This window comes from Terrapene carolina, unplaced genomic scaffold, assembly GCF_002925995.2.
Source record: "Terrapene carolina triunguis isolate 2854851 unplaced genomic scaffold, T_m_triunguis-2.0 Scaffold84, whole genome shotgun sequence".
Classification (NCBI taxonomy): domain Eukaryota; kingdom Metazoa; phylum Chordata; order Testudines; family Emydidae; genus Terrapene; species Terrapene triunguis.
In genome coordinates, this window is record NW_020664435.1 from 22,717,203 (window position 1) to 22,742,807 (window position 25,605).

General features: G+C 43.1%; 1 protein-coding gene across 4 annotated transcripts in view; it reads left to right on the forward strand.

The window, feature by feature from the left end:
• Positions 1-25,605, forward strand: part of DGKB (diacylglycerol kinase beta) — a 463,387-nt gene that overhangs the window by 53,917 nt on the left and 383,865 nt on the right. For 2 of the 4 annotated variants that reach the window (XM_024209048.1, XM_024209050.1), the window contains exons 2-3: positions 1,558-1,634; positions 9,368-9,388. In XM_024209048.1, coding sequence (XP_024064816.1) covers positions 1,558-1,634; positions 9,368-9,388 — 98 coding nt within the window. The remainder of the gene's footprint in view (positions 1-1,557; positions 1,635-9,367; positions 9,389-25,605) is intronic. The other 2 variants (XM_024209049.1, XM_024209051.1) reach the window with 1 other exon arrangement.

The window sequence follows — 25,605 nt, forward strand, 5'->3', positions numbered from 1 at the left end:
ATCCCTCAATACAAAGATTATGTCTGCCAAGGGGGTTCATTGGTGGGCTCTTAGGGGGCTGAGGAGTCTTCTCTGATGGATCGCAATATTGTCATGCTGGAGAGGCTTGTGTGGGTTAAAGACCATCAGAGCTATATTGTCCGGAACTTTCACTATAATGTAACTGTGAAAGAATTAGTTCTTACAGTGCTTGAACTGCTCTGAAATTGTTTCCCCTCGGTTTGTAATGTGTTACAACCAAGACTTTTTTTTTATTACATACATTCCTCCTTGGTGCCATATTTCCCTTTTCAGGTCTATTTATTGATTTAAAGATGCATTTTCTTTTTTTAAGTCAATTTGCAGATGGTAAATTTCTTTTAACTCTCAAAAGCTACCACAGTATTGTATTTTGCTGATGTAACTTAAAAAACCCCACAGAGCTAGGCCTGCTATTTGTAACTTAAGGTGCCTACTGAAAGTTATTTTAAGACCTGACTGAGTTGTTAGTTTCTGTTAGCTGGTTGAAATAACATGAGATGGTCATGTGTAAGTGAACGGCGTGTTTTGAAAGAATCCGAGTCCAGGGATTTGCACAGTGAATAGTTATTGAAATTTTTGTATTAATAGAGAGCAATCAGAATGTCAGTTAAAAATTATTTACCAGTTGCAAGTCAATACCTGTAGAGCATTCCTGCACGTGGAGTGCTTAAAATCATTCTATTTCAGTTTAACATTTATAACGGTGGGGAAAAAGAAAATAGAAAAGTTAAAGAGCCATACCTCTTCTGCAGTAGTGTTGCTTTGCACCACTCTGCTGGGGTAAAATAACTCTAACACTTGCATAGCTGGCCCTGGTAAGAGAATACACCTCTACCCTGATATAACGCAACCCGATATAACACGAATTTGGATATAACGCGGTAAAGCAGTGCTCCGGGGGGGGGGGGGCTGCGCACTCCGGCGGATCAAAGCAAGTTCGATATAACGCGGTTTCACTTATAACGTAATAAGTTTTTTTTGGCTCCTGAGGACAGCGTTATATCGGGGTAGAGGTGTACTTGAGTTGTGTAGAGTTGGTACACTGACATCTATGCCCTTCCCTGTGGCTGGTTAGAAGGCATGGTTGTGGAGAATGGGCATTGCTCTGGTCTTCCCTGCATTCTGGTGTGTCCTGGCTGCTTTCATGACCCTTGTGTCCATTGAGACCTATGCCTGAAAGCATCTAATTTACACGGGGGAGGACTAGCCTGATCCGCAGCTGGCAAAAGTGACTTAAGACATGATGCGAACAGCCTTTTCTGAAATGTGTCATTCAACCACAGTCAAAGATTGTCACAGAGTATACAATTTTTCAAATGATTTTTGTCTTTGTTTTTATTAAATTGGAGGGTACAATATGTTCTCTTCTTACTGCGCTGGTAATTCCCATACTCCTAGAGGAGATTACGCATGCACTTTGAAAAGAGACTATATTCTCAACAGCACAAACCCAATCTGAAACAAATAATGCTTTTCTTGACTACAGTTCATACCGTATAAATCAATTTCCTGTTATTTTTTTCTATTTTGTTCTAGACTCCACCAAGAAAATTAAGGATGTTCTGGAAGAATTCCATGGTAATGGTGTGCTAGCAAAATATAATCCTGAAGGGGTAATTCTTCTTTTTTATTCAGTGGTTTAAAAATGTGATTAATGTAAAAAAATGTTTTAAAAAATGACATGGCAGAATAAGCATTTATAAATAGATAATTATATACAAATTTGCTGCTTGGAGTGATGCTCTATTCTTTTGAAAGTAAAACATATACTGAAGAACTAAAAAAAGGATTTATTTAACTAAAAGGATTTATTAATATGATCATTTCATAGAATCATAGAAATGTAGGGCTGGAAGGGACCTCAAGAAGTGATCTAGTTCATCATTCAAAAGCCAGAGAACACTCATGTTTATTCTGATGAGTAATTTATTTGTGTAAAATTTATTTGTGTTGCTCTTTTATTAAAAAAAAAAATCACTTACAAAAATCTTTGAGGTGAAGTTAAGATGCTGCCACAGAACAATGCTTTGTGCTCCATATATCCTTCTGGGATGTGGGACTTCATAACACCTAATTCAAAACAAACTTAGGAAAATCAGGCAATGCTTATTTGTGGTGCTGCTTCACATGCAACCTTAATCCTAGCCACATAAGGACGCAAACACCTTGTTGTATCATTATTTTGGGAGTGAGGAATATTTGCCTGAATTGCAAATTGCCTGAGAGTAATATTAGGAAATTCTCAAATGCATTGTTAGGTTCTGTAATTGCGGTAGTAAGGAGAGGTAGCTCAGTGTGTCCAGCGTGATGGTTGTCAACCAGCAGCAATCATTTCCTGTATCAGTGCTGCTACAAATGCTACCTACAGGGCCTTGAATATGAATTCTGATTTGGTGTTATGGTGGACACAGATATAATGCCCATTATTGTTAAGGAGGAGTAGGGGCACTAGATGATCACATTGGTCCATTCAGGCCTTAAAATGTAGGCCTTAAAAAGTAGGACCTTGACTGGTTTTCATAAACTTTTTTTTAAATATTAACTTTTTTTATTGATATGTAGGGAATCCTTAGCTGAACAGGGAGCTGCAAAATTTATGCTGCTTTTGGTGTTGTCCTCAATCCTTGTAGGAAGTTCTCATGTATGGATATGGGTTCTTAATCAGTATTTAAAATATATATATAAGAAAAAGCATTTCTGTTTATCTTTGAGTATTTTTCTATTTAAACCTATGGAATAAAGCCAGATAATGCTCTTTAGCACATCCATATAGTGTATATCAAAATAGCTAAATAGCCCAATTTTTATTTTCCTTGTTGGCATATTTTTCTGAGACTTATATGGAATTCATAATATGAGAGCACTTGTGCTAAGTAAACTTTATGTTGTGAATAAGTTCCCATATATTACTTTGTATTGTATATATTAAACATTGGCAAGTAAACCAGCTAAAGCCCCTTGAACTTTGAGATCTTGTGTGATACTTTAAATTGTGGCGGTAAAATACAGTAATAAGTAATTTTACCTGACCTCTGGATCTGTACACATTTTTATCTGTACCTCTGGATCTGCAGAACAGTTGTTCTCAACCTATTTATCATTGTGGGCCACATGCACACAATATATATACTACCTGTATGGCCCTGAGGATGTCACATGGGCCGCAGCTGTGTGCTGATTGGGCCCCAAACGGCCCGTGGGTTGAGAACCACTGCCGTAGAGCAATGAATTTTCCTTGACTGATTATCTTGAATCTGCATTATTTTTATGCCTGGAGCTATGCTATGAAACTTTGTAGTGTTCTATATTTATGGAGATAGAAGTGCCTAAACAATCTCATGTTCCAGACTTCCCCTTGCCCTGTGGGTTCAATGCTGTATTCCACTCTAGTGCTGTTGTAGTGCAATTCTTCATTATATGCCACTTTAATAATCAGATTGCTCCAGTACAATTATTATCTTTTTGACATTCAAAACTGAGTTTTGAAATCATGGGGTCTTGTTTCATCATTGTCTTTCACCTTGTAGAGTCACATAAACCTGTGCAGAGTGGTCAGATTGGGAAGTTAGTGCAGCATTGGAGATGATGAACTTGGCCATCAGAGGCTTATCCAATGTAAGGGGGGGACCCTCCAGTGCCATTGACCTGATTGTAGCAGCTCCTATGCCACTCCCTCTTCCTGCTTTTGGTGTAGGGAATGTGACTGAGGCTTCTGCAAAGACCATTGATTCGCAGTTGTCATTTCAGTCTCACTGTAATCATTGTCAGCCGGCACAGTTTGGAGCAGCCTTTTAGACTCGCTAGGGGATGAGCCCCTAAAACTCATCTCAGTTATTCAGAATTTATCTCAGCTAGTGCATGGCACCCACTGGCCCTTTAGAAGAGCTCTATTGAAGAAATAGTCAAGGTTAAGTTAAGAAAGTAGATGGAGCCAAAGACAATGAAATGTTTAGGTGTAGCAAGACCAGGGCTCTTGTTGTAACAAGACTGTTTCAAGGTAGGCTGTTTCAGCAATTGTGTGGCTCAAGGGGACATGCTGTGGCCATTGAACCTAAGCTGCCTTATGAACTGTGAGTTTGAGGTCCTGCCTTTGTCAGAAATGTGAGAGCAATAGCTGGGTGTGTTGCTACTATCCACCTGTGTCAAGGGGATTTTATACTTTTGGGGACATTTACCCTTTGTAAAGCTACTTTAGAAGCGTATCTATTTCCTGCGGGGCCCATCTCTATGCCCCCCATGTGAGCTGGGGTCTGGAGGAGCCTAGTCCCTCTGTGTGGGAAGCTGAGAACAGGCATTCTTGGAACTTGCACCCAGTGCTAAGACAAAGGTGAGGGGCTGCGAATGGGCACGCTTAGTGCACAGCACAGGCTCACAAGTGCAGTCACTGGGGAGAGGAATAAGAACACCCACTGAGATTAATAGAGCAGTTCACGTGTCTCAAAGCCATTGTTTAAAGCTGTATTGATCTCCCTGGGGTGTTCTCATTTAGCTGAGATCATGTCATTAACATGAAATGGGCCACTTCATCTCTCTGAGGTTATGTTTACTCTGCAATAAAAGACCCGTGGCTGGCCCAGGTCAGCTAACTCAGCTCAGGCTGCATATAAAATTGTAATGTACTGTGACCCTCCTCCCTTGCGGGATCCTAGAGCCCAGGCTCCAGCTCAAGCCCGAATGTCTACTCTGCAATTTTATAGCCACACGAGCCTGAGTCAGCTAACCTGGGCCAGCTGCAGATCTTTTATTGCAATGTATACACACCGTAAGCCTTCTATGCTGCAGATGAGTGTGTAGAGTCTCTTCCCATATGCTTGTCCCCAATTTTTGGGGTAGTGACTCTGCAACTCCATTCTCCTGACCCTTTCTGCCTCCAGCTGGTACATGCACTCCTCACAGGTTCACCACTTTCCCACCTCTCTATGGCCACTCCTGGTAGCATGAAGTGGCAAGGTGGAGTTGGTGTGTGTGTGTGTGTGTGTGTAGGGGGTACTCAAAGCAGCTTGTGTGTGTGTGTGTGTGTGTGTGTGTGTGTGTGTGTGTGTGTGTGTGTAGGGGTTTGGCATAGTAGGTGTGCATGAGGGTGGCTTGGAATAACGGGCATGTTGGAGGGACTGGGGCAGTAGTAGTGATCTCAGCAGTTAGTGGGAATATATGAATCAGAGCAGGTGAGCGGTGGTGTGGAAACTGCAGAAGAGGGTGAGGTGGAAAGAAGGGGTCAGAACGGTACATGGAGGATGCTGTGGGGTCTTCAGCTTTGTCTCCCTCATCCCCCAGACCCATCAATGAAACAATGATAGGTACTAATATGGGCTGATCACTATAGCATCTGAGTGTCTCACAATCTTTAGTATTTACCCTCACAAGACCCACATGAGGTAGGAAGGTGCTGTCATCCCCATTTTTACAGATAGGAAACTGAGATACAGAATGTCTAATTGACTTGACTGAGGTTACACAGGGAGTCTGTCACAGAGCAAAGAATTAAACCTGGGTCTCCTAAGTCCCATGTCCTTATCCTGGACCATCCTTCCTCTCACATCACCCACAATGTCTGTTCCCCCTTCAAAAAATATCCCCACTGACTCCATACTTGTTCCCACATCCTCTGCTCAGCGTAAGGGTCTCATGTTGATGCCTGCCTCTTCTTGCGGAGGACAGTTCAGAAGAGAGAACCAGGCTGTACTAGACAGGCAGAGAGATCTGAGATATAATGATGCGAAGGCAGCCGGTGCATTCTCTGGCCAGGGTAATTGTTTCTAAGGAGTCAGTGGCAGGGGAGAAAGAGAGCTGATCTGTGGTACATGGAGGTGTTGATAAATTACTTACTTAAAAGCCACGGAAATTAAATTCCCCAAATCTTTGTTAATACAGAGTTAAGGTTGCCCAATGCTGTCCTCTGTCCTTCCAGAATGTTGAATTCAGTTCAACTTAAATCTCTGAAAAGCAGGAAATAAAAAAAGGAAAGGTAATCACTGGCGCTGGAACTGGGGCAGTCAGGGGGCTCCCTCCACTTTTAAAAGTGGGAGGGCCATGCCCCCTGCTTTCTAACAAAAGAAACATATGCACTTTCTGTAGGATATTTAAGTATAACTCCTCCGGCACTTTGGCCTTGGCCCTGCCCAGTTCTATAAAAGTTACAGTGCCTGAAGGGCCATTGCTTCCGCCCCCCCGCTTTAAAACCTGGCTGGGCGGGAGCGCATCATGATATGATCCAGTTGGCCACCATCCGGGTCCCGATTAGGGTTGCCAGGCGTCTTGTTTTCGACCGCACCGCCCAGTTGAAAAGGGACCCTGGCAGCTCCGGGGCTAAGGCAGGCTCCTGGCTTGCCCTGGCTCTGCATGGCTCCCAGAAGTGGCAGCCTGTCTGGCTCCTATGTGCAGGGGCCAGGGGACTCTGCGTGCTGCCCCCGCCCCGAGCACTGGCTCTGCAGCTTCCATTGGCTGGGAACCATGGCAAATGGGAGCTGTGGGGGCGGTGGCTGTGGGCAGAGCCCCCTGGCTGCGTCTCTGCCTAGGAGCCGAACATGCTGGCTGCTTCCAGGAGCTACACGGAGTCAGGGCAGGCAAGGAGTCTGCCTTAGCCCTGTTGCACCACCAACCGGGAGCCGCCTGAGGTAAGTGCCGCCCAGCTGGAGCCCACACGCCAAACCCCCTCCCGCACCCCAACGCTCTGCCCCAGATCAGAAACCCCTCCCACACCCTAACTCCCTCCCAGAGCCTGCACCCTGACCCCCAGTCCTGATCCCCCTCCTGCACCCCAAGCCCCTCATCCACAGCCCCAGCCAGAGCCCGCACCCCAACCCCCTACCCCAACCCTGAGCCCCCTCCCACATGCCAAACCCCTCGGCCTCAGTCCAGAGCCCCCTCCTGCACCTCAAACCCCTCATCCCTCTCCCCACCCCAGAGTCCACACTCCCAGCTAGAGCCCTCACCCCTTCCCGCATCCCAACCCCCTACCCCAGCCCTGAGCACCCTCCTGAACGCCAAACCCCTCCGCCCCAGCCTGAAGCTCCCTCCTGCATCCCAAACCCCTCATCCCTGGCCCCACCCCAGAGTCCACACCCCTAGCCGGAGCCCTCACCCCCTCCCACACTGCTGTCCCAGCCCGGAACCCCCTTCTACATCCTGAACCCCTCATTTTTGGCCCCACCCCCTCCTGCACACCAACCATCTGCCACAGCCTGGTGAAAGTGAGTGAGGGTGGGAGAGAGCAAGTGATGGAGGGAGGAGGGATGGAGTGAGTGGGGGTGGGTCTCAGAGAAGGGGGTGGGCGGGGCAAGGGTGTTTGGCTTTGTGCAATTAGAAAGTTGGCAACCCTAGTACCGGTCTGCACTGAGCCACATGCTGGCAGTCAGGACCTCATCTGTTGGCTAATAAAACAGCAACAGAGGCTCCTCTTGGTGTCGGGAACCTGCTGGGTCTGGGAAGCAAGAAGGGCCCATTCCCCAAGGGTTTCAGGCTGGTCATCAGGGAGAGTAAGGTAAGGAGTGTGGGTGGGTGGGTGGGGGGGGGGAAGCAGGGATTCTGGGAAGATGAGGCTAGTGGGAGGGAGCAGGGGCTCCAGTAGGATGAAGCTGATGGGAAGGGCAGGTGCTCTGGTAGGGGGTGCTGGTGGGAGGGGGCAGGGGCTCCAGGAGGGTGAAGCTGGCGGGAGGGGCTGGGGCTCTGGGAGGGTGGGATGCGGGGGCTGGGGCTCTGGGAGGGTCAGGCCATTGGGAGGTAGGGGCTTGGCCCCCCACTCTTTCAGGCCTTCCAGCACCCATGAAGGTAATGTAAACAAACTTCTGAAAACTAGGAAATACAAAGCTAAGGTACATACAAATGTGTCCTTACCTCCCTTTGAGCACTGGCCCAGCATGGCCATAAAACACATACAAAACCTCTGCCCCTGTAGTTAGTGCAGCACATTCAGGGAATAGGGCACATGATCACTGTAAGGCAGATCTAACAACTTCTCTTTGGTGAATCAAACTTATGTTTAGGTGAGGTGCATTGAACAGGAGCTACCTACACCTGCTGTGTACTCAAATACTGAGCCTACATCAGAGGAACACCCCCAATATTAGAAAAATCCCTTTGTACAACCCTTTTGTCCTTATCCCCAGGATTATGTCTAGCACTGTATTTTTACTTACCCGTCATTAAACCCACAGACTGCTTTCCTATCCTGCCTCACTGCTGACCATCCTCATGGCAAGAAACCCCTTACTCACTGCTACTGACACAACCAACAGAACTCAGTGCTGCAGTAAGGCATACTGGATCTCTGATTGGTACATAAGCATGTCTTTCCTTTATCATAAACAAATAGGAAGGGGTGCTCCAGATCTCCTTCTATCACAATTACAGTTCTTTGAAACTTCTCCAGCTAATCCCTCCACTATTCATTACAGCAACACTTAACACAGTACTAGAGTGTATGCAGATATTTTTTGTTGGAAATTACCAGCTACAGGGGGCAAAGTTAAGGTTTCAATGTCATGTACCTTAATTCTATATTTTCTGGTTTTTAAAGATTTGAGATTAGCTGAACTCAACATTCTGGAAGAGCATGAGGCACCAGTAATCTTAACTCGGTGTTAACTAGGTTTTGGGGCATTTGATATAATTCATACCCAGAACACATCTTCTATAAATAAATCTAGAGTGGTATTTTTTACTCTGAAGTAGTGTTGAGCATTTGTGAATAAATGGAAAAAGTGACTACAATCCCTTCATCCAAAGCACTGTTTTGATTTACTTATTGTACAAATGATAGGAAACACAGCATTTCATCCCGTTTTTTTAAATGGTGCTGACCAGAGTCTATCCTTCTTTGTGCTTGCAGTTAAACTGCTCAGAACTGGTTCAGCAACACCTGTTGCTGACATCCATTGTTGACAACAGATAACTTACACAGAGTACACTGGGCTGACGATGAAAGTTTCAAGACATTGTTTTCATTGTTATTTTTCCTTGGATATCTATCATTGCATGGTTAAAAATCAAATGCTTGCACTGTCTAACTAATCAAGACTAGTATCAGAGGGGTAGCCGTGTTAGTCTGAATCTGTAAAAAAGCAACAGAGGGTCCTGTGGCACCTTTAAGACTAACAGAAGTATTGGAGCATAAGCTTTCGTGGGTGAATGCCCACTTCATCAGACGCAAGTCTAATCAAGACTAGACACATTTTTAACAACTATGCTAACATAAAATAATGGAATGTGTTTGTTCTCTTTCAAACCTGTTATCTACAAAATGAAATTTGCAACTAAAATAGTCCTATTATAAAAACAGTCTGAGTGTTACTTTGTATTAATGCAGTATATAAAGTATGTGTTCTCTCTTTCTTTGCATGCACTACAGAAACAAGACATTCTTAATCAAGTAAGTAATCTTTCTTCATTAGATTTTTTGTTATTACTAATATGAACAGTGATTGTTTATTTGCAGGGTTCCACTGAAACATTCATATATTGATAAATATTTCATGTGGCCACTCTCTCAGGTAATGTATTACAATTTGAAGCTGAGAACAAGGTGTATTCTTACTAAGACAGCATGTTGTTTTTCATTAGGTGAATTTAACTTGTGTCTTTGTGACTGTCCAAAATTTTGCTAATAGTGTAATTAAGAGCAACCTGGAAAATTGAGGTAGGATAATCAGCCATAAGATAATGTGTAATTTCTAGTGAGCTCTTGGAAATGTTTTCTGTTCCTGTGAGCTATTATTTTTTGAGAAGCATTAATATGATCACATAATCTTTCAATGATCATACTGTGTCATTGACATGTACACTGGTGTGATACAAAGCCAATTAGTCCCATAAACTATCCAACTTTCAGAATTTGAGTAGAATATAAACTTTAGTGTAATTAGCTATATAATAACATTACCCTGTTGTGCTCAGAGCCTAAAACAACAAAATATATCCACACTACAGTAGATCGCTAACTAGATGAATCTAGAGTTTGACAGCTGCTTGTGTCTTCCCTCTGTACATCTGTGTGAGGGCCAGAGACAATGTGATTCTAAGGTTTGTAAATCCTGCTTAGTTCACAATTGAAAATGAATTTTGTAATCTCCCCTAATATCCAAAGAGCATTTATTTTCCACATAGCAAAACCATATCCAGTGCAACACAGTTAGTAGCCACTGCTCTAGAGAGGCTCAGTGCTCGGTATAGGAATGTTAAAAATCAGGATTTATATTCAGGAACAAAGTGTCTGTGAGGAAGATTGAGTAGTGCAGTCAAACACTGTTCCTGACCTCTAAAACTCCAGTGCAGCTCTTCCTTAGCTTTCATTTATACCAAGTTCATCCATGTCCCAGACCCCAAAACAGTAAATGAAAGATATTTATCTGGGATATGAAACCATGAGAAGAGGGAGTGAATGCTCCATGTAATTGGTTTATTATACAATAACAGCTCAAGTAGCAATATGTTTGAAGAGCCTATGCCAACAGTGGCAGCAAGGGATTCCAGAAAATTATGTTCCTCAGCTTTCCAACTACTAGAGAACTGGTCAGCCAGCAGATATTACATACTAACTCAGGGTTGAGCAAACTTTTTGGCCTGAGGGCCACATCTGGGCATGGAAATTGTATGGGGGGGAGGGGCATGAATGCTCACGAAACTGAGGGTTGGAGTGTGGGAGGGGGTGAGTGCTCTGGGTGGGAGTGCGGGCTCTGGGGTGGGGCCAGAAATGAGGAGTTCAGGGTGTGGGAAGGGGCTCTGGGCAGGGGTAGGGGATGTGTGGGGGGCGGGGGGGTTCTGGCTGGGGGTGCGGCTCTGGGGTGGGGATGAGGGGTTGGGGGTGCAAGAGGGTGCTCTGGGCTGGGACCGAGGGGTTCAGAGGGCAGGAGGGGGATCAGGGCTGGGGCAAGGGGTTGGGGTCAGGGGTGCAGGCTCTGGGTGGCGCTTACCTCAAGCAGCTCCCGGAAGCAGTGTCATGTCCCCCTTCCATCTCCTATGTGGAGGCCCGGCCCAGCGGCTCTGTGCGCTGCCCTGTCTGCAAACGCCACCCCTGCAGCTCCCATTGCCCGTGGTTCCCGGCCAGTGGGAGCTGTGGGGGCAGTGCATGGGTTGCGATCAGTGTGCGGAGCCCACTGGCTGCCCCTATGTGTAGGAGCCGAAGGGCGGATGTGCCGCTGCTTCCGGGAGCTGTGCGGAGCCAGGCAAACCCCCAATACCGCTCCTCGGCTGGAGCACGGGTGCAGGGCAAACCCCTAACCCCACTCCCTGGCGGGAGATTAAAACGTCTGAAGGTCTGGATGCGGCCCCCAGGCCATAGTTTGCCCACCCTTGTAGTAACTAGTTGGTATGTGTCACGTTCTGGGGTGCAATCTAGACCAGTGAGAGGTTGTCACTGCCTGCCCCTCTAACCCAGGGTGCCTTACAATGCTTTTCTGTTGTAGCTCCTACTCTCAATTTACCAGAATGCAGGTCACACTAAGTGTCTGTATGTAGTTGAAACCCTGATCTGGCAGCTCTGACCCCAGCAGCCTGTCATCAACACACCAGTCACACTGGCTTCCACCAGCCTTGTTTACAAACTGACTTGTGACTGACATATGACTTATTTTTAAATGATTTTATGTGCACACAAGATTCAGCTTTTATAAGCGAGAAGCTGAAATTATTGAAATGCTAAGCCTCTCCAAAATCAGGATCATAATGGAAACAATATATGAATATAGTAGCAATTATGGATGGTTAAGAGGCAGGATAAACATTATCCCTTTTTATGTGACATTATTTCAGAGTACTGTTTAGTGATTCACTTTAAAATAAAAGTGAGATAAACACTTTGTTGGAAGCAAGATTCAGTCAGATAGCTATTGATTTTTTTATATGGCTATTGATGAATTTTTAAAGGTGAAGCATTTCTGAGCTCACAAGTATAATGAGAAGAAGCACAGTCTTTATGTTTTGGACTTGATTATGGGTTACAGCAAGTCAGTTTGTATCAGTCTTCTCTGATGGATAATGTGGGACAGTTGTTAAATTGATATGCTGAAACATCAATTGAAAAGCGGTTTTTCTGTGAAATTACTTGCTGCAAGAAACCGTGAGAAACAAGGTGTTCTTCAGGGCAGATATTGTTCTCTTTTTATTGTGTATCCAAGAATATTCATACAAAATATATTTTGTTACAAGCTGTAACTTTTTAATTATTATAAGAAGATTCTATAGTGATATCTAATATCCCATAACTCCAGTTCCAAGATGGTGTAATGTAAAACACATCAGAGGTTTGTGGTCATGTTCATCACAAGACACTTTTGTGAGTCCTAGTGTTTATATTGTATAATTAACAAAATAATAGAGAGACAAGATTGGTGAGGTGATGTCTTCTATTTGGACCAATTTCTGTTGGTGAGACAAGCTTTCTGGCTTACACAGAGCTCTTCTTCAAGTCCTGGGGCCAAGATGGTTACAACAACACAGCTACAACACTGCATATAACAAAATAATGACATTCACAGTATAAAAATCTCTATAGAGGAAGGAGTGAGCAGTGGCTCCAAAGCTAATTACTTTGTTTATTAGACCCAGTGGTATGCAGCACAGTGCTGCTGATAAGAAAGCCTGGTGTGAAAGAACCTTCTAAGTAGCACAAAAGAAAGTAGAAATAACATTTGATTCCATACTGTATAGCTCTTCATACTATATAGCTAGAAATTATTTTACTAATACAGTAGAACCTTAGGGCTTGTCTACACTTACATTTTATAGCGCTCTAACTTGCTGGTTCGGGGCAGCAAGTCTGAGCGCTTTAAAGCGCTAGTGTAAACAGGCTCTGAGTGCTGGGAGCTAATCCCCTTGTGGTGGTGGATTACCAGGAGCGCTGGGAGAGCTCTCTCCCAGCACTCACGCATGACCACACTCACACTTCTCCTGCGGCAGCGCTTTGAAGTTTCCAGCGTAGCCATGCCCTTAGAGTTACGAACACCTTGGGAATAGACGTTGTTCGTAACTCTGAAATGTTTGTAATGCTGAACAAAACATTATGGTTGTTTTTTCAGAAGTTTACAACTGAACATTGACTTAATACAGCTTTGAAACTTTACTATGCAGAAGTAAAATGCTGCTTTCCCTTAATTTTTATAGTAGTAGTTTATGTTTAACACAGTACTGTACTGTATTTGCCTTTGTGTGTGTGTGTGTCTGCTGCTGCCTGATTGCATACTTCCAGTTCCAAATGAGGTGTGTGGTTGACTGGACAGTTCATAACTCTGAGGTTCTACTGTAACAAAATCCTTTATAGGCTAAAGCACACCTGCCCTGAATAGATACACTTTAGATTTCTCTTGTCCTTCCCCTGCCTTCCCCCAGATACCAGCACAGGAGGTAGTCATAAGGGAGTACAGGGTGGAAAAAGAATGATACCGTCCCAGGAGGACAAGCAAGCTTTGGCAGGACAAGCACGTGAATGATGTTTGCATGTGGTGTCTGTTGGATTAAATCTATTTACATTTGAGCATACAGAAAAGAATGTATCCAACATCCAAAGGCTGGAGTGTCATGACACTATCTTCAATTGCCTATACATTTGCTTCAGACAGACCTTTTTTACTGATCAAATCTTTACCATCTCAGGGGTGATACAGCTGAAGAGTGGCCAGCTATAATAAATAAAAGAAATGACAATTAACTTTTAAACAATACAGAATAATTTGTGGCAGAATGCACTAGAAAGACACTATATGGTCACCATGGCATAAAGGGGTATTGTTGTTATTATTGTTATAATAGTATTATTGTTTAAAAATACTTAACTGATGACTGCAGCAGTTTCATTGGAGCTGCTGATGTTTGCAAAATGCCATTGCTTTCACTCCAAGATACAGGATAATCCAAATTTAGGTGAATAGATTTAACAGTACAGTTTAGATATTACAATCCGAATACTTGGTTACATCACACATGAAAAGTTGTATGGAGATTTGATTGTGGAAAGCAAAATATATCAATGAGTAGAGATTGTCCCTCAGTAATTGAGAATTAGGTTGGTTGTCCATTTAGAAAATACAATCCATGAGGAAAGTATTTGTTACTTTCCTGATTGCACTTCTCATTGGCACTCCGGCTCATCCCTCCTGGTATTGCCGATGTCCAGTGATGTGTAGTACATGTTGTACACCATTGGACATTTTGTCATACATACATAACAAGAGTTAGGGGGTTAGGCAAGAATGGTACTGTGATAATTATGGTAATTTTGACAATTTGATAATTATGACAAAAATGATACCGTGAGAGATACTGGACAAACTTTATTTAATTCAGTCAAACCTTATTGAATTGAGTTTAAATATTTTAGGAGTTGATTGTATTAAAAATGTAAATGTTTGTGTTATTGTGGAATTCTATGAGAGATGATGGGTCAGGTAATACCTTTTATTAGACCAACTTCTGTTCATGAGAGAGACAAGATTTTGAGCTTACACAGAGCTCTTCTTTGGGGCTGGGAAATGTACACAGCAACAAGACAATCGCAGCTGGCCGAGGCCAGGTGACTCAGGCTTGTGCGGTTAGGGCTTCGGGGCTGTTTCATTCCTGGGTAGGGTTTATTTTATTTATTATTTCCGGGCTTGGGCTGCAGCCTGAGCTCTGAGACCCTCCCACCTCACAGGGTTCTAGAGCCCAGGTTCCAGGCCAAGCCCAAAAGTCAGTGCAGTGAAACAGCCCCTCAGCCTGAGTCCCGCGAGCCCAAGTCAGCTGGCATGGGCCAGCTGTGGGTTTTTCTTTGCTATGTAGACATACCCAGAGTGTCCCAGCTAAATACAAAGTGGAGCAGATTGTTGAGCATAAGCAGTTAACACATATTCAAGGGACCATTCAAGGTGAAGTGGCCTGTTAATACCTCCCCAATCACAGAGGAAAGGAATTGGAGGAAGAAGGCAGCTGGGGGTGGGGGGTGGTGTTGTTAGTGGGTTATAGATTGTTGTAATAAGCCATAAATCTGGTGTCTCTATTCAGTTCATGATTTTTTAGTGTCTAGCAAAGTTATGAATTTAAGCTCCCAGGCTTGTCTTTTGAAAGTGTTCTGCTGGTTTCCTTTGAATATAAGGATTGATGGTCAGTTATAGAGTGATCGCTTTGTGGAAAGTGTTCACTGACAGGTGATGTGGTGTGTTTTTGTCTTTTATCATTTTCCTGTGTGAAATTTGAGAGTGTAGTGATTGTCTGGTTTCACCCAAGTAGTTGTTACTGGGGCATTTAGTGCACAGGATGAGGTACACCACAGGTTATGACCATAGGCACCAACTTTTCCCGATGCTGGTGGGTGCTTGTGCCCCCCCCCCGCCCCCGGCCAGACTTCGCCCCTGCCCCACTGCCATTCCAATCCCTTCCCCAAAGTCTCTGTCCCCTCCCCGCCCCTATTTGACCCCTTCCCCAAATCTCCGCCCCGGCTCCGCCTCTTCCCCGAGAGTCCCGCGTTCCCCCTTATCCCTCCTCCTTCCCAGTGCTTGCTGCCGCGAAACAGCTGTTTTGCGGTGGGAAGTGCTGGGAGCTAGGGGGAGAAGCAGGATGCAGTGCGCTCAGGGGAGGAGGCGGAGGTGAGCTGGGGCAGGGGGTGGGGAGCTGCCGGTGGGTACAGAGCACCCACCAATTTTTCCCCGTGGGTGCTTCAGCCCCGGAGCACCCACAGAGTCGGCGCCTATGGTTATGACAGGCACTTGTAAGACCCATGGCTTTTGAAAATTGTGTTGTGGGAGGTTTTTTTTTTTTAAATCATAGTACCAGTGGAGATATATCTATAGGTTTTGCATTTGTTGCTCTGGCAGGTCTGGTGCCGCATTGAATCAATGTGTCTTCATCTGTAGGGAGCTTGTTTGTGATGATGAGCTTGGAAAGTTTGGGGGGATTGTTTGAAGGCCAGAAGAGGGGGTTCGGGAAAGATTTCTTTCAGAAAGGGGTCCCTATTGTGTATGGGTTGTAGCTGTTTGATACCCTATATGGATTTCGGTGTGGGGTAATAGGTGACAAGTAGGGGTGTGCAGTCGGAGGGGGGAAGGGTTATTTCTGTATTGAAGAAAGTTCTCTTGGTGTAATTGGGGGGGCCTGTTCCATGATGCGATCTACTTCGCTGGTGGAGTATATGTAATTTATCTAAAATACTTGGCTGATGTAAATGTTGGGAAGTGTTCTGAGCTTCAGAGGAATCTCTTGAACAATGGGCTTGAACAGTGGCCTAAACCAAGAGTGAACTCTTAAAATTAAGTTGGTTTCCCAGAAAACCTCTAGGGGACGTGAATGCAAATGAATCTCCCCTGGTTATGCAAGAACTGAGCTTTTTGAAGCTTCACCCTGAGGGTGGAGGACCTTTGTTTGGCTGATTACCTATTCATGGTGGCTTCAAAGACCCAAACAGGATAAAAGAGTGACTCACAGAGTCATAAGGGTGCCTGTTCTGAGCTGAAGCTGTGATGAATATGTGGCCACAGGAAAAAACCCTTGTGCTGGGGTTTGAAGGATTAATCAACCTTGTTGGAGTGAGGGGGAGATCCCTGACAGGCTTTTAAGTATGTATGTAGGTTCTCTTATTGTTTTTAATGTGTGTTCTTTGTAATGCCTCACCTTAAGAATAAATGTGTTCGCTTATAAAGGGCTGTGTGGTAACTTAACTGCTGGCAAATACACTGTTGTTAATCTCTGAAGAAAAAGGACAGTGCAGATGGTGGCTATTTAGGCAGGCATTTTGCCTTGCTAGAGGTTATCACCACGTAGACAGGGAACTGTTCATCCTGGAAATACCCCAGTCAGAAGGGGGAGAGATGAGGGTCTCTGCGCAAAAGAGGTGACGTTTGAGGTCAGAGCCAGGAGCCTAGAGTGGGTGCTCTTCTGGACTATAGAAGAGGAATACTGGTGCAGTTGCCCTGAACTGTGACAGATAATACGTGTCAAATACTGTCACATTATATGGGTTTGTAAGGAGCCTTTGACATACCCTTTTGTACTTGTAAGATATTACTGATATTTTTCTCCTATCCTGCAGCATTGTTTATTTCTTACTAATAATAAATGAAGAAAACTTTAGTATTTTTAGAGAACATGAACATCTTGCAAGATTATGATACAATTATTATAATTTTTTTTTAGAATGCTTTTGGGAATGGTTGGAAGATGTCAGCAGGGGAATTTTTTTTTCTCATTCTGCCTCATAGTTTCATAAATTTGCATTCTTTAGAAAAATCCATCCCTAATTTTGAAACATTTCTTCTATAAAATGAGAAAGCTGGAGACACTAAACAGATGCTTCTCTGGTACTGTATTATGATGTCTGGTTTATATCCATTTATATATGTTGGCTGAAAAAGCACTGTTCGGTGCTTGTAGGCAATTCTACAACCCTCTGTATTTTCTGTTCAGATACATGGTAGGCCTACTGTATTTTCCTCTGATGGATATTATCTGTGAAATTACAGGTAGTGACCAGACTTTGGTAGAATCTCTAAATTAATTTAATTGAATTAAGGTTTATTCAGGTTGCATTAGGAAATACTGGTTAAAATATTTTCCCTATATATATTTAATTGTTGCTTTTCTATTTTTCATTCTATTGTACAATATATTCCATCCCTTTCTGTTTTCATGATGATGGCTTTGTGCTGCAGTTCTGCACTTGTGCAATGGTATGTGGGTGATACTTAAGTATTTCCCCAGTAAAACAACATACGAAAAACACTCCCTCCAATCATAATACTTACAGTCATTGGCCAGCCATTGGATGTGACCTGGGGCCCTTTTTAGTAACAGAAACCATCTTTTCTGGCATCACCCTGGAACATTACTATTGGGCAGATGCCATCACTCATATCTTTCACACTGACCTTGTAATCCACCCCTATCTATTTCAAATACAATCATTTGTCTTAGAAAATATCATAAAAAGCACAACCCTAGTTGGATCAGATTAACATAGCTCCACTGATTTTAAGTGGATATATTTCTGAATGTGAAGGGAACCAAAGCAAGGGAGTAAAGGGCCAGATTCATCACTGCCCTACACCTTGTACATTGTTTTACACTAGTGCAAAGTGGATGTAAATTACTGCCAAATCAAAGTGGTAACATTTTACGCTCACTTTGCACTGGTATAAATTACCATATAAGGTGCAGGACAACGGTAATTTGGGCCCACAGTACATAAAGCTCCCAGAAAATCAATCACTCACAAGATGAAATACTGAAGGTGATTTGCCAACTTGTAACTCTTAGCAATTTTCAAGGCATGAGGAAGAAATATAACTATTCACATACCTTATTTGTATATTTATTTTTCATTAAAAATCAGAGGTAGCAAATCTGTCACTGAAAAAGGCTGAAAAATTTGGAGCATCTATGCAGGTTTCACTGTAAAGGAAATTTCATTACAGTTAGTTTGCAAGGTAATATGGCTGTAATAACATACTTTTATAATATGAAATTTTTCAAGAATTTTATCAAAATGAAATGAAATTAAAAATTATCCAAACTCAAGCTATCACTGGATTTTGGCACTGTCTTCACAGGCAGGGGAATGGTTTGAAACAGTCTGAGCTTCCGCAGTTATCAGCTTAATCCCTTTCATTCATACAGTTATTCTAAAACCGTATATATCCCCCTTTCCCAATCCTCCATGGTAATTGTAATTTCCAGCTGGCTCCATGGCAAACAGTCTGTTCTCCCCTTTATGTATGCACATGATAATTATATTTGTGTTAACACTTAGGCTATGTCTACACTACCACTTACGTCGGTATAACTTATGTCACTCAGGGGTGTGAATAAGGTTCTCCCACTGACATAGCTACCGCTGTTCGTTGGGGATGGATTAATTAAGTCGTGTATTAGTGTAGCAACACTAACTTTCCTACTGAAAACTATAAATAATAATTACTACTGGCCAGGTTCTTCTCTGAATTAAGCAGATCATGTTGTAAATCCACAGAGGTTGATTAGGTAACTCCAGATTTAAACCAGCACCACTTAAATCAGATCTTATAATCTATATCATTTGTTACTTTCTCATTTCTCATGTTATTGTAATGCATGATTTCATGCAATGACGCTTTTTTGCATAAACATAATTCAGGCATAGGGTTGCGGTGTGACTAGTCCTCAGAACCCTGAATCACTGGAACTATGAAGATTTTTTCCATCCTACGCTAGTGTATCCTGTTGAATTGACTTCTCTGAGGAGACAAACCATTTACGTTAAACATTATGAAGCTTTGTTTTTCTTCGAGTGCTTGCTCATGTCAATTCCATTCTAGGTGTGTTTGCACCCATGTGCACCGTTGTCGGAGACTTTTTCTTTAGCGTTATCCATAGGGTCAGCTGCGGAGCCCCCTTGAGTGCTGCACTCGTGCATCGGTATATTAGGCACTGCCAACCCTACGCCCTCTCAGTTCCTTCTTACCACCCATGATGGTTTGTTGGAGCTCCTAGTCTTCCATCGCAAGAGCATTAGTGGTTCTTTACAGCCATTGTCTATCTTCTTTGTATATAGTTTGTAGGTACTTAGTTAGCGATTAAGTTAAGTGTTAGGTTAGTTTTGCAGTTAGAGTCCCGGCTGGAACTTCGCCCCGGAGCAGGGCATATCCCACTCTCCCGCTTGTCATGCAGCAGGCCGATGCCTATTAGTGACCCCCCCCACAACAGCTATTTGAAGTGCCTGGGGAAGTCACATAGAAAGGACAAGTGTAGAATCTGTAAAAACTTTCACCCTAGAACGCAAAAGGAGCAGGATATCCGCTTGAGGGCCCTCCTCCTGTCGAACGCCTTTCTGCTTCCATGGTCAGGGGCTCTGTTGTATGCCTTCTTCCCCAATACCATTGATTCACAGGGTCCTCATGAAGATCAAGCAGGACAAGGTGAAAGTGATCCTCATAGCACCGGCTTGGCCGCACCAGCACTGGTTCGGCACAGTTCTGAACCTCTTGGTGGCTGCTCCATTGCAGCTATCGCTCAGGCTGGACCTGCTGTCCCAGAACCACAGCAGTCCAAACCTGGCGGCACTTCACCTCACGGGCTTGGCTACTGCGTGGTTAAATGCGGAGGAGCAGCAGTGCTCGGCCGGTGTCCAACAAGTTCTGTTGGGCAGCAGTAAGCCCTCCACCAGAGCAATCTACCTGGCCAAATGGAAGCGGTTCGCCTGCTGGACCTCAGATAAAGGCATTCAGCCAGAGTGAGCCTCGCTGCAGTTAATCCTGGACTACCTTCTACATCTCAAACTCCAAGGCCTATCCCTTTCGTCTATCCAGGTCCACTTAGCTGCTATCTAGACCTTCCATCCGCTGTTTGAGGGTAGGTTGGTTTTCGCTCAGGATATGACTGCTAGGTTTCTTAAGGGCCTCGAGCACCTTTACCCACACATGGAGGATCCCGTTCCTCCATGGGACCTGAATCTCATGCTGTCACAGCTCACGGGACCCCCCTCTTCGAGCCTCTGGCTTCCTGCTCTCTCCTTCTCCTGTCCTGAAGGGTTGCATTCCTGGTTACAGTAACATCTACCCACCAGGTCTCTGAGATTAGGGCGCTCACCTCGGAACCATCCTATACGGTCTTTTACAAAGATAAGGTCCAGCTGCGGTCACACCTGGCATTCCTGCCCAAGGTGGTTTCACAGTTTCATACGGGCCAGGACATTTACTTACCTGTCTTTTTTCCAAAGCCACATAAGTCGGCGGAGGAGCGTTGGCTGCATTCCCTAGATGTCAGGAAGGCGTTAGCCTTCTACATTGAAAGAACAAAGCCATTCCGCAAGTTGAGGCAATTGTTCATCACGGTGGCCAACAGAATAAAAGTTCTTCTAGTGTCCACTCAAAGAATTTCTTCTTGGATTACTGCCTGCGTTCACTGCTACTATGATCAGGCGAAGGTACCACCTCTGGCAATTGTAACCGCCCACTTGACCAGGACCCAGGTGTCTTCAGCAGCTTTCCTGGCCCAAGTGCCTGTGCAGGACATCTGTAGGGTGGCCACCTGGTCGTCCGTCCATATATTCACGTCCCATTATGCTCTTACTCAGCAGGCCCGGGACAATGCTGGCTTTGGTAGAGCAGTACTGCAAGCCGTTAGACTTTGGACTCTGAGCCCACCTCCGAGGATACTGGTTGTGAGTCACCTAGAATAGAATTGATATGAGCAAGAACTCAAAGAAGAAACAGTTACCTACCTTTTGTAACTATTGTTCTTCAAGATTTGTTGCTCATGTCCATTCCATTACCTGCCCTCCTACCTCTCTGTTGGAGTTGCCGGCAAGAAGGAGGTCGGCAGCACCTAATATACTGATACGTGAGCACGGCACTCAAAGGAGCACCATAACCGACCCTATGGATACTGCTGAGGCAAAAGTCTCCAACAGCTGTGCACGTGGGTGCACGCACACCTAGAATGGAATCGACATGATCAACACATCTCGAAGAACAACAGTTATAAAAGGCAGGTAACCAGTATTTATTTTTTTTATTTGGAAACACACAGGCCAAAATTCTGGCAGCTATATTTGCATGGGCATGTAATTGAAAACACCTCTGCAGAGGGAACTTATGAGCCAGAGTTTCTAATACATTATCTGACACCAGCAAAACCAGCAGACATGTCACTCTGCGTGTGCTCCTAGAGTGACGACATCGGTGTGTGTGTGTGTGTGTGTGTGTGGTCTGTGCATTGGTGTGGTAATGGCAATTATACATCTTATCCTGTATATGTGATTTATGTTCCCAGCAGGAATATATTCTAAATATTTTTAGTTACAAATGCCAATGTCATTATCTGCCACATAATAGGAATCCAATTCTAGCTCATTTTGGTGCATAATAACTCAGCAAAATCACAATTATTGTGTGCCCATACATAGACTGTTCCCAAGGAGCAGTGCTCAAATATGCAAGGAGCAGTCTATGTATGGGCATACACTAGCTCTGATTTTGCTGTGCTAACACCTGCACCACAATGGCCAGAATTTGATTTCTACTTATGTAGTATATAATGACATTTACATTTGTAGCTAAAACCTTTTAAATATATTCCATAATTTTATTTAAAAAAAACCACCCTAAATATTTAATTCAGGAAATGCTAGGAGAACACATTCACCCCAATACTCAAATGCAACCCTCAGTAAGGGCAATTTCCATAATAAATTTCCACTTTCTATCCCTATCCATTTCCATACTAGAACAGTTTAAAAAAAACAAAAACAAACAAAAATACTTTCAACTTCTGATTTAATGGGTAATGTCTATTTTATTAGCTCTCTTCATACTCCAAAACCATAGAATAACTTTTGCATCTTTTCCAGACCTAGGCTGTGCCCAAAGTGGAAATTTAAGAATGATTTAAAAATTGGGCTTATATTGGAAATGCTTAGGCAATCTTAACTACAGCTGTGACTAGTGCTCCAGCTTTACTAACGTGTACTTCTGAGAATACTAAGTCTGTGCATAGTAGTGCACATAGACCCTGCAAAGTCTTGTCCTGTGACATCACAACATTTTTCAAGTATTGGACCCATATACTGTTTAAAAAAAATGCTATCACCATCACTAGGTTAATACCAATTATATTGTATGTGCTTGGCATCAACTGGAGAACAGGCAGGTTAATGTATAATTAAACAAGCACTTAACTGAAAATTGTATTTTAACATCATTGTCCTAATTATACAGTACTTGGAATTATCTTATTTACTGAAATAAACGTATATTTCATGAAAATGGGATGGAATGTGTAATGACTTCCATTTTACATTTACATGACAATGGATACAAAGGGGCTTATGTTGAAATACTACATACAGTTTTGAAAAAAGAAACAACCAAGGGAGTATGATGATATTTTAAAAATTATTTGTGTTAAAGATGAATTCTGAAGCACTAGATTATACTAATCCCCTTTACAAGGACAGTGAGTTGGTGAAGAGTGAGGGACCTTATTGTCCTGCCTTTTCTGCAGCCCACCCACAATAGTAGCTTTTGTGCTTGGGGGAGCAAAAGACAACTAACAAGTTTCTCCTCTGCCCTCTCCCTCATAGGGTATGTTTGGAGAGGGCAATGTTTCTAAGCATAAGTAAGTTAGTCCTAAAGGACATATAGAGCTTGCGCTTTACAACAACTTTTATTACTTTTTGGAACCTAAAACTGCAATTCATTTGTTAGTGTGTATGCTTACCTGCTTTAACCTTGTGAATAACTCTCATTTCTTTTTCCCCGTTAATAAACCTTTAGTTAGTTTAATATAGGATTGGCTACAAGTGTTGCCTTTGAGGGATCTAGGGTGAACTTGACCTGGGGTAAGTGACTGGTCCTTTAGGAATGGGAGTAACCTGAATATTGTTGTGATTTTTGGTGTAAGGGATCATTTATCACAAAGGCAGGCTTGCCTGGGTGGCAAGATAGGAGAGTCCATATGACTCCATGTTAAGGCTGTTGTGGTGGCTGAGAAGTTCACACCTGATACTTGGTTGGTGAAATCTAAGTATAGAACTCATAGCCACTTTGGGATTTGTGCCCTGGTTTGTAAGTCTGCCCTGAGGTTAGTGCTCACAGTCATCAGACAACTTGACACAGAACACAACTTTTTCTTTCAGTGTAGACATGTCATTACATGTCCCTACACCAAATGCTACAACAAGCAAACGGGAGAACTCCAGGAGTTATTTTACCTCCCTCTGGGGCAGTTTGGATCCAATGCAAATCCATTTAGCCCCAATAAAATTACCTATTGTGTATAAATGTGTAACTGTCAGATATTAAATGTTATATGCCATGATCAAAAACTCTTATTTATTTGTCATTAAAGAAAAAAATTCCACAGGGGAGCAAAATTTGTCTAATGGCCATATCTTGTTCTGCATGTAGAAATCCCATTTAAGTCAGGAGGAGTTATGTATGCTTAATATCCGGATATAGCTAAAGCTATATGAATATTAGAGCCTTGTGGCATCTGTTCAGTGCAGGAGTCTCTGTCAGGCTAACTCTTGTTAATACTAGTTGGAGTCACTTGCATAAATCCTCATATAATGGAACAATAAATTTATCTGAGCTCTACACTTCCGTGTGCTGTGAGACATGGAGAGGAGCAAAAGTAAAATGGAACAGACAAGCCGCGCTCCCACCGCTGGTAGTTATTCCCCTCGTGGGGGTGGGTTTTTTAGAGTGCTGGGAGAGCTATGCCACGATTACACAAGCCATGTTAAAGCGCTACTGCAGCAGCGCTTTAACATTACCAGTGAAGTTGTGCCCTTAGAGACCCACACATATTCAGGCAGGTACCAGTGATGAAGTTAATGGGCGAAGATGTGTTAATTTCTCTGTCTTCAATATTGGAGAAGGATGTACTACAGAAATGAGGAAGGAGGAGCCAATGACTGTATGTATCCTAAAGGAGCTGCTCCTTATAAACTTGTGGTTTTTAAGAAGGATGTTTTTCTTGAACTAATTTTTATAATGAAGAAACATCCTATTATTTTGTATAACCATGCTACCTTTCCATATTTATTTATATAACCTCTTGTGTTATGAAAGCACTAAAATAAAGTAAAAATAAAATGACGCATCAGATTTAAAAAGAGGGAGGGGAAAATCATATTTTATCAATAATTTATATACTGTTCAGAGAGAACTGGAAAATGGAATTGTTTACCACATCAGTAACTTGAGAATGTGATTGAAAATGGCTAGGGATTTTTAATACCTATGAAATCGAACATCCCTTTTAATTTTATAGTTCTGTATTATACAAAGTTGGCTTTCTTAACAAATATATATTCAAAATGAGCAAGCAACTCAGAACACATGGTTACAACCACCAGAGGCCTGTCCAGCTTCAAGCAAGTTGGTAAGGATGAGAGCACCACCTTTCTCATGGGTAGCCTTTTCTGCACATATTAGGCTTTCTGTCAGGATCCCTGTGGAGGGACTTCCTTCAAGGTCTGATCTCAGCCTTCATAGTGAACTCAGGGTAGCCCTTATGTAGTTCCCCAAAAAACTTGTCATTTGCACCACAGTCTGCTTCCACTTAAAAGAAATATCTGACAGCTGCAATAGATGCTCTGATAGCTCCTGCTTGGCCCTTTCACCTGGCTAGACAGCTTCATAGGGAATTTGGGGGCACAGTACCTAATACAAGTTCTGGTGCCCTTCTGGTGTGTGGAACCAGAATACATGTAACCATGGACACTTCCATTCCTGCATGTTTGTATATAATGTTGTGTGTGCATGTATGTGTGTGACTACATAGTGCTTTGTATTTTCAATTCCCTGTCATCTCTTCACAAGTCAAAATTTTTTTTCAAAGATGTCTACATTGTCAAGTCTCTGTGGTTTTTTTTGAAATTGTAAAATGGTGAAACTGTGAAATTATGAGCTTGAAGTGGATAAGAGAAGCCAGTATCTGAACAATGAATTGAGCCCTTGAAATGTTCAGTACTTTAAATCACAGGAAGGGAAATGATGGAAATGTTAGTGCAAAGGTTTGTGGAAAATCTTCCACTAGTGTTTCACAGACCTATCAGATACTAAGTTGTCTGCAAATATTAGTTTTGTAAGCACAGCAGCTGCATACTGACTTTTGGGTGCACTGTTTACTTTTCCATTTGAAAATGTT